Source organism: Carassius auratus, unplaced genomic scaffold (genome assembly GCF_003368295.1).
Source record: "Carassius auratus strain Wakin unplaced genomic scaffold, ASM336829v1 scaf_tig00214327, whole genome shotgun sequence".
Lineage (NCBI taxonomy): Eukaryota > Metazoa > Chordata > Actinopteri > Cypriniformes > Cyprinidae > Carassius > Carassius auratus.
The window spans coordinates 855,367-865,362 of NW_020527617.1; the positions used below are offsets into that span (position 1 = coordinate 855,367).

The window sequence follows — 9,996 nt, forward strand, 5'->3', positions numbered from 1 at the left end:
TATATATATATATATATATATAGTTTATTATTTTACCCAATAGGCTACAATAAAAGACTAAACTGTGCATTAAAATTTATAGTCCATAAATAATTGTGTTGATAATTAAATATTTTAGTAATTGTATGGAACTTTTTTTATGCTCATTTTATTGTTTAGTCTAAGTAATGACTATTGATTTTGTTTTTCAGATCTCTTGTAGAAGCTTTAAATTGGTTGTGCTTGTTGTAAAAGTAATGACTCCTCCTGCACATTACATGATATAGTATTAATATTCAAGTTTATTTGTATAGCGCTTTTTACAATATAATATAATATAACAACGATTTATTTTTGTTCAGCAGTTTGAACATCATATTAACAGTGCAAGCAAGCAACTCATTACTGTTGCCCTTCAGACAAAATTCACATTGATTTGTGAAAAAAAAAAAAAAAAAATTAGAAAACAAAAAAAAAAAAAAAAAAATCCGTACAGAATAGCAGTCCTGCAAAATCTAACAAAAGTAAACAAACTTGTCAGAAAGTAAGAACTCATTTTATATTTCACAACTACTCCCAAATATTTCTTCATAATGTCGTTAAAGATGTATGGAAGTGCCTTCTAGCATCCACTTCCTGCATCCACATGGGACTGTCGCTGCGGGTGAGAGGTCGATTGTTGACTTCCATTTATCCAGTATTATTATGCTGCGGCATCCCAGGACAATGTGACCCTCCTCGGATCACCTTCATTAGCTAGTTGAAGCACCACGGAGTGCAAGTGATCGCACGGGAGGGCCGGGATCTAACCCAGGGTGTGCACCGACCGCACCATCTCCAACTCCGGCGGCAGTTTGACGGAAGCGCGGGGAGGTAAGGCGGATAACTGTGTGTAGGGCGTATAGCTTTTCATGCTAGCGGCAATACAGTTACTCTAGCGCTCTGTGCATCAAAGCTTTGCTACTATGAAGGCATCTTACAACCGCAGTCATAATAAGTGACACAGTGAGAAGCGAATCTGCTTCAAAAACTAGAGCAGCTACTTTTTTTCTAGTACGGCATGACTGTACGCGTAGTCTGGTTGTCTGTCAGAAGTAAGAGCTGCCCTCAAGCCACTGGATTCAGCTCCAAGTGCAACAAAGACGAAGAGAAATTCTTGCATGCAGTTGCACAGTAGCGCGTGCCCGCTGGGGCTAGCCAGCTAGCGCGAGCCTGACGCAAAATAAAGTCATGATCACAGACGTGCGTTGGCTGTTATTGAAGGTCGTTTTTAAAGCAGACCATGGACGAGTTGTTTCTATTTCTATCGCTAGTCTAGCATGACTAACTGATACATGCTGACTGGCTGTTAGTAGTTCTTGTGATGTTTTGACAGCCCCCCTGTGCCCTGCGGGGTGACTCCTCGACCATGCGACAGTGGTGTCTTCCAGCTGTGGCTCCACGCGCCGAACCGCTCCCAACCGGCCGATTATCACCTCATATCTCAGGTACGACCACAAGTGTGATGTGCGAACATTTTATATGAAGTTACTGTATACTAACGTACACTCCTGAAGGATTGCCAGTGTTTGCGGTATAGCAAAATAATTGATTTAAGTAAAAGGTTAGATAGAAAAGAAAAAGTGAGATTGACAGCAATGTGTGTCCAGCATCCCTTTTGCAGTTTACTAATATTTGAGAAAAATCTGCTTACTCTTGTGCTGTTCCAAAACTTTATGACTTTATTTATTTTGTTCAACGTTAAAGGGGAATTTTACAATGTCCTCCTCACTCTTTTAAATAAAAAGAAAGTTAATGGCGCTGTCAGGCTCCAAAATGAGAAAAAGTACCATAAAAGTATGATCAAAGTGGTCAGTTTGACTTTTGTTATATTCCAGGGCTATGGAGTAGCTTTGTGTAATCCAGTTCAAATCACATTTATTTGTATAGCATGTTTTACAATACATATTACAAAACATGTTTCAAATGGCGAGGAACATATATCTATAATTTTTTTTTCTGTGCAAAAATGACCACAACCCCACCTCCATATGTAATATTCTGTTGGTTTAAGTCTTTGTTTAATATTCTGTCTTTAAGATATTTAAGTGGCTATGAGGTGAATCACAAAATTATAAACTTTGATTTGAAGCAAAAAACTATTAGAAAACTGGCCAAAAACAAGAATTCATACTACAATGACGTAAAGAATTACAATCTCTTGAAGCGTTGCAAATGACAATTGAAATTTCTCTACTTGTCCTGTCCCGCAGATGAAAGGATGGAGTGTTGTGATGTGGAGCCACGCTATACCATTGAACAGATCGACCTGCTCCAGCGTTTAAGGCTGTCAGGGATGACCAAACCTCAGATCATTCAAGCCCTTGAGTCTTTAGAGAGGCTTGATCCAGACCATCGTACCCCTTGCTGCAACAATCACTCAGCCCCACCCAGCGCCCCTACCTCCGCAGCCCCTGCTGCTCCCTCATCCTCCTCTTCTTCCTTCTCCTCTCTTACCTCAGCCACCACACAGACTCCTGTTATGGATGCTGCATTATCGCCAAGCAACAGTTACGATGCTTCGCCCCCACCCATGTACCCACCCAGCGGAGTTCAGAGGTCGTTTAGTTACGACTTGGCAGAAGAGGACTGGGATCTGGAGGAGAAGGTGGAGGAATACATGAGGTATCGTTTTTGAGCTGCTTCTGTGGGCTTCTCTTCTCCGGTCTACTGAGAGATAGAGATTAATATAACAGCTGATAATGGCAGTGAATGTCCCTGAGCAACAGTGTAATTTTCAGAGAACAAGATCTCTTTCTGAATCAGGTTAGGTGGACAGTTGGTTCTGATGGATGCTTTTTGTAGCTTTTTCTGTTACTGCTTTGGCTCTGGAGAATGTGACTTAAAACAGTATTTTCCCCATTTTATGCTAGAGTTTAAGTTTAAGTTTATGCTAAAGAAAATGTCCTGTACTAAAATAAAATATGAAATGAAAATCTTACTTTGGAAACTAAAATTGCTAAAAAAAAAATGATAGTCATATGTCTAACTAAGTAATGTTCCAAATTTGAAGTTGATATTTCAAAAATTAAGATTCCTGTGAAATTCAGTTTAAGTGCTATTCCAAGACTCCATTACCTTTTTTTTATGCATTTTTCTGTCTTACATTTATAGGAAAATTGAAGGCTATAGAACCTTGAGACCTAAATTAATATGTTTTATAAAATTATTTTAAAGCTGCTAACGTTCTTCACTATGTCAGTGTGTAATGGAATGTAATATTTATGTTTTGTTTTGAACAGTGTCACTGTAATGCTTGTCTTTGTTTGGACTAGGAGGGACAGCAACCTCGTGAAAGAAGAGATAAAGTCTTTTCTCAATAACAGAAGGATCTCACAGGCAATTGTTGGACAAGTCACAGGTACTCTGAATCCTTTCTGTCTTGCAGTGGGAAAAGTGTAGCCAAAAACAGCAATTTTCTAATCAGGCAAACCACTTAAAGTATTTATTTTATTTTATTTAAAACCTATAATCATTTACATGTCCAAACACAGATTATTCTTCATTTCCTTTGCTGACTAAAATAAATATATTATTCAATTTTTTATAGATATTAAACATGTCTACACAATGAAATAGTTGAAGTCTGTGGAAACAAACTGTGAATTCAAGTTCAGTTTGCATTTCCATTTCTTTAAGAAATTGTACATTGTCAAAAAGATTGCACACATACTTAAAGGGTTAGTTCACCCAAAAATCAAAATTATGTCATTAATAAATAAATAAATATATGGAGCAAAAATATATATCTCGATATACGATATATGATATATATCTCTATCTTTACAGGAAAAATACCCACCAAAAAACTACTGTAAAAAGAAATATGCAAAATATTACATTTAGAGCCCTATGAAACGTTTTATTGTTTTCTTCACCATATGTTTTATTGTTACCTAATTTCTGTGTTTTAGCATGTGTAATTATTTAAATGCATAAAAACAACTTAATTAGTTAAAAACATTTCTTAAAATAGCCTTATGTGAAATGTTTTTCCCTTCAGAAATTCTGTGTATTTACATTTACATTTGGTTATCAAATGAAGGCATAAAACATTAATTTTATCTTTTAATTATTTAAAATTAAGCAAACTTTATTTTTGGGTAAATAAAGGGGATTTACTATTAAAAATAAAACATGGAAGAAATGTTGTGTGATTATTCCTTAAAAAATTATGTTTGTTTCATTTAAATAGTAGTTGTAGTGGGCTATGTACATTCTGCTGAACAATAGTAATATATTTCTGGTAAATACTTTTATTTTGACGGTTAGATCTGTATCTTTACAGTTCAGTGTACGTGATACTACAGTCTATGATGTGATATATGATGCTAGTTTTACTCAAATCAAATGGTCAAATGCTCATGAAGTGATTTTCAGTGCAGTTCTTGAGATGTTCTTCATGTGTTTTCGTCTTTATTTAGTGAGAAGACTAGACGCTGAAATCACTGCATGCGTCACGCGCGCTTCCGTGTTTGTAATAAACTAAGACGCGCCTCTGTGCCATTCATAAACACAGACATGCAGAACATGCAGGATTTATATTTAAATAGATTTTTCCTACTTAATATTTGCAGATATTAGTCCATATCGCGATTTTATGTAAGTGCAATGACCTACTTTTGATTAATTCATTCAAAATTTGACAAATTCCGTGACATTCCACGTTAAACTGTAAATTCCGTGTTTATGACTGTATTCTGCGATTCTGTCCACGTTTTCTGCATCGCGGAAATCATAGCGGCCTACGTACAGTAGACATCTGCCTGCTGTTTGCCCAACGCCTTAAAACAACGTATCTCCATGTAATGGAGCCAGTTGTCCTTTTTTGTTTTAGACTTTTTTTTTGGGACTAGTTCTGTACACGTGAGGTGAGGGGGAACAAAATCAAGGAGGCGGGGGTGAGCACAGCACAGAAAAGGCAAAACCTTTTGGGTCATATTTATGGAGAAATATAGAAAATTCAGAAAGGCACAGAGTACAGATTGGGTACAGATATGCTTATAGTATCCAAATCAGTTTATTTCGAGGACGTTATTTATTTAATTTTTGTACACAAGTGTGTGTCAAAAAAGCAAGATGTTTGTTTGAAATTAAAGTTTGTTGTAAGTCAGTATTGCATTGATGCTGAACATGCTGAACATTTATTTAACAATTTAAACAATATTTTAAAATCATTGTACAATCACACCAATAGAATAAAGCAGTCTTATTTTAGTGTTACTTATACTATTAGTATTTTGAATTTACTTACATTTTTATGTTTTCTTTTTTAATTTAATTTTATTTTAATAATCAGTTATTTATGTGCTTTTGGTATTAGTTTTTTTTTTTTTATTTCTACTTTTCTACTTACTAATTAAGTGCTACAACTTAAACTTATTTCAGTTAGCGAAGGCAACATTTCTAAATATTATCTAGCTGCCAGTTTTTCATCTAATGTTTCTATTTTATTTGATTTCAGATTAGTTTAAATTACCAAAAATGTTTTTAATATTTTTTTGTTACCAATGATAATTATTGGTTTTATTCTGGTACTTTCTGCTTTTCATACTATTTCTGTAATTCGGTTTTATTTTATTTTTGACTGATATTCTGCAGGTATTAGTCAGAGCTACATCTCCCAGTGGCTTCTGCAGCAGGGGCTGGAGATGAGTGACTCCAAACGCAGGGCGTTCTATCGCTGGTACCTGCTGGAGCGCAACAGCCCAGGTGAGTTGTTGTTCCTCTCCAAGGGGGTGACTTTTCAAAAACAAGGCAGTGGCCTGAATTGGCTTGGGGCTGGCTTAAACAAGAATAGAGTTTTATATTTAGTTTTTTTTCATTATTTTTTTCTTCATTTGCTATTCTGCCATATCTTCCCTATGTAGTTTGCATGGTCCTTGAGGGTTAGAGAAATGAAGATGTGTATTGGAAGGACATGTCATGTTGCCGCACTGAATTGAAATTCAATCAACTGGTGTCATTTCCCATTAATTATGTACTTAGGTTAATGCTATTCTTGGCACAACTAAGAAGTGTAGGCTGTGGCAGTCAGAAATTAGCTTTAAAGCCTTTTAGGCTGTAACACTGCCAACACCTGCATCATCTCACATTTATAATACAGAGAACAACACCTGCATCATCTCACATTTATAATACAGAGAACGTGTTGATGCGTAAAGGAGCTAATTATGTAATGTGAAGCCCTCCAGGACCACTCCTGCTCTCCATCTCCCAGGTTAGACATTCTTCTGTAGCACTCAGTCCTGATCCTGGGTTTGTCAAATGCTGGTTTTCATGTCCTCTCTGCACTTAGGTGCAGTTAACACCCGACACTACTAACAGACCCCTGAGCATGACGCTTTTACCTTCTCTACAGCACTAGAGAATTGAGCATGGCTCCATAAACTTCAATATTTTTGAATGTCTATTAACACTGTAAAGTGTCTATAATTAAGTTTCTTATAGGGATTTCATTGAGCACTATGTTAATATTTGTTAATGGTCATCACAGCAAGTTTTTGGTCCCTTGAAGGGACTCTAGTTAACACAGTTTTCTGATTGCCCAAATGGGTTAAAGGAATCAGATGGAGTGAAAACCAGCTTGCTCAGGTCCCCAGGAGCAGGACTGAACCTCCCTTGAATAGGCAGAGAGAACTGCTGATGCACCTCCTCCCCTGGTACTCTGCTCACCAGTCCCAGTCAGGTAACGTCTTTGCTGCAAGGAAACACAGATTAAGTTCACTTCAACACAAACAGTTTGAGAAATTAATATTTGTTTTCTTTGAGTCTAAAGCCACCTTTTCAATATCTCTTAATATAACAGACCGGATATCATTCATTTCTAATTTAGAGTAGTACGACAGCTGTGTAGAGTTCCAGTCATATGCATAAGCGGAATTTTCAGATACGATTTGAGATTCTGTTGAGTTGAAATATTTCAACTTTTGCAGCTAGACTGGTTCTAATAATATATATATATATATATATATATATATATATATATATATATATATATATATATATATATATATATATATATATATATATATATATATATATATATATATATAAAAACACCTAATAGCCTATCAATATTCTTTAATTCAGCTCTTTAAGTACTATTTCTTAAAATGGGCAGTTATAAATGATGTCCAAAATAATTATTTTTAAATATTACATAATTATTTATAATGATTAGCTCAAGAAAACTCATTATGCTTTTCTCTTAAATGTGTTGCGATCATTTGTGTGGAAATATTCGTACATATAGTATGTGCATCAAGACCAGTTTTGATTGCCACTAGGGGGTGATATGTAACAAACATATGGAAATAGTGGAAAGGTGGCTTTAGAATCTTTTCGAATTAAATAAGCTATATTTAAAAGTATAGTTAACTGAAAATGACACCCTCACAGTGTTTTAAACATCTAAAATATCAAATATGTGTGGAACACAAACTAAGAAATTAAAAATAAAATTTCATGCATTGAAAGTGGATTGGGACAAGAGACTGCTATGGTTTGGTCAGTATTCACATTTATTTTATTGAAAAGGGCATCATAAAAAATCTGCTATAAGTATCTCCTTTTGTGCTCCATGGGAGACAGTCATTCTATCTTCCAGTGAGTAAATAACAGCAGTGCAGTGAATTTATATTTGATTGTTATTTTGGTTTGTATGCGTTTTAAGTTCTGTATTCCATCATTTTGGATAATGTTCACAACAGGGGCCACATTGTCCGTGCGTTCTCTGGTTAAAGAGGAGCCTGACTGGAGATTTGCTGGAAGTCCTGCAGAAAGGGCAGCTGTTGGGCCTTTTAGACTACGTAGAGGGAGTCGCTTCACCTGGAGAAAGGAGTGTCAGTCAATCATGGAGAGGTAAATCACAGAACATTACTGTCTTTGGCACTATTCAGACAGTAATTGTTTATCAGGGTGACTTCTCAAGTCTTTTTCTGATTCGCTCTGTTTGTTCTCAGTTTCTTTACAGAGAATCAGTATCCCGATGAAGCCAAAAGAGAGGAAATTGCCAATGCTTGTAATTCTGTCATTCAGAAACCTGGTAAGTGATTGCAATGAGTATCTGAACTGCTACAGATCCAGACTAGTCTTGGCATTGCCGTCTTTGTTACAAATGTAGCCCTGCCTCACTAAATGTATAAATGCCTTTACTAATTGATTTAAATGATTCATTTCTTATATAAATGTTGTTTCAGGAAGCAAACTGTCCGAATTTGAACGAGTCACTGCTCTCAAAGTGTACAACTGGTTTGCAAATCGGAGGAAGGAGATGAAGAGACGTGCAAACATAGGTGAGAAAGGTTCCCTGGCTACTAAAAATAATTATTTGTCTATTTGTGTGTTTATGAAGTATACGCAAGTCTGGTCTCTGTAAGATTTTTTTGTAATGTTTTTGAAAAAAGGCGATGAAATATCCGCACAGGTTAAAACAACTGGTTTATATTTTAATATATTTTGAAATGTTATTTATTCCTGTAATGGCAAAGCTGAATTTTCAGCATCATTATTCTCGTTATCTGTCGCTTTCACTCAGAGGCTGCTATACTAGAGAGCCATGGGATAGAGGTACCCAGCCCCAGCTGCCACTCCATCAACGAAGAGGTCGAGACTCAGGAGTTTGGAGATCAAATCATGAGTCGGCGGTTCTCTGAGCAGGTTAGAGGTTGTTGTTAATTCACTACTTGGACTGCTTTTGTGGTCAGGATTGTTCACTTGCGTGTTATGTGTTTGCATCCAGGAGGAGCTGTCTCAGAGGAAAGACATCGAGTTAGGAGGAGACATGCTTCATCCTGTGAAAGTGGTTATTCCTTCAAGCCCGACCTCTCAACTCATGGAGCAGAAGCTGGATGAATCGAAAAGGGAGGCTACTGATGATGATTAACCAATGAACTGAGTCGTTTTTTTGTTCCAAAGTGGCTTGACGTGGTTCTCAGCCAAGCCTGACCCTCTAAATTCTCTGGTGCCTCTAGTGGTAGGGAGGCCACTCTTATGTATCTACAGTAATCACGCTTGTAGTAACGGCAATATTTACTCTATACAGTATACTTTGCATTCCAATACAGTCTTAACGCTTCCTGCAAGAGGGAAAAATGTGTAAGGTGCAAACTAATAACTTTCTTATCACGCTAAAGCTGTTTGCTTTAATTTCTCAGTGTTCTCATATATAACAGTTCTACCTGTTATTATCTCAAGCGAGCAGTCTAGAGAAACCTGCAGGACAGGTGTTTAATTTGACACAACGGGTGCACTGAACCCAGTTTGAAGTCTGTGAATCTGTGAATTTTAAGAGCTTAACAGTCTCTTAATTGTCATATGCAATAGTTAAAGACAACATTGGATAGACAAACCCCTACTAGATATACCAACTCAGGTAAAACTAAACTTGGCAGTTAAGTGAGAATATTGCAGTTTTCGCCCTCATGGAAATCAGTGTTTCTCACAATAATGGTTCATTGGATAGAAATGTGACTCAAGCATACAGAATTGTGTACATATATTGTTTTTACACTTTTTTTCAGATTTGATCTGAAAGTAATATTCAAATTATCATGGCTCTGTTTTTATATACATAGTTATTGTAAGCTCTTTGTATCCAGCTACTTAAGCTATACTGACCCTGACTAGTGTGAAGGGTCTAAAATACTTTCTAAAGTTCCCCCCTATGGTATTTGCTATAAGCATAATTTACGAACCTCTTTAATAATGCAATGCAGTATGTAAAACTACAAGTATAATATTAGCATTTAATGCAACAAGCTGCTTTTCAATGGATTGATATCCACGGTTTATTTTTCTGTGTCTTAACGAATGCCAAAGTTTGGCCAAGTTGTAAAACAATGCATTTTACATGAACAGTCAAATAGACTTGACAATTGCTTAAGGCACATCAGTGTACCTTGGTGAGAAGTGCTTTGAGCGTGTAAAGGCTTTAAAGGGTTAGTTCGCCCAAAAATGAAATTATGTAATTAATAA

General features: G+C 36.2%; 1 protein-coding gene across 2 annotated transcripts; it reads left to right on the forward strand.

Moving 5' to 3' along the window:
* Positions 1–507: 507 nt before the first annotated feature.
* LOC113091868 (homeobox-containing protein 1-like) lies at positions 508–9,996 on the forward strand. Of its 2 annotated transcripts, XM_026257535.1 has the most exons (11): positions 509–852; positions 1,355–1,466; positions 2,232–2,643; positions 3,294–3,379; positions 5,620–5,730; positions 6,581–6,706; positions 7,731–7,881; positions 7,983–8,065; positions 8,220–8,315; positions 8,558–8,679; positions 8,762–9,996. In XM_026257535.1, exons 2-11 carry the CDS (start codon positions 1,388–1,390, stop codon positions 8,903–8,905), a joined length of 1,410 nt encoding a protein of 469 aa, XP_026113320.1. In that variant the 5' UTR covers positions 509–852; positions 1,355–1,387; the 3' UTR covers positions 8,906–9,996. The 2 variants fall into 2 exon arrangements, with proteins under 2 accessions (XP_026113321.1, XP_026113320.1); XM_026257536.1 differs by lacking the exon at positions 6,581–6,706 and having other exon boundaries at positions 508–852.

Bases quoted from the DNA above. Each gene is read 5' to 3' on its own strand.
- LOC113091868 (XM_026257535.1), top strand. From the start codon at position 1,388: ATGCGACAGTGGTGTCTTCCAGCTGTGGCTCCACGCGCCGAACCGCTC. The intron at 2,644-3,293 runs GTATCGTTTTTG...TGTTTGGACTAG, and splicing joins AAGGTGGAGGAATACATGAG to GAGGGACAGCAACCTCGTGA. The intron at 8,316-8,557 runs GTGAGAAAGGTT...GCTTTCACTCAG, and splicing joins GAAGAGACGTGCAAACATAG to AGGCTGCTATACTAGAGAGC.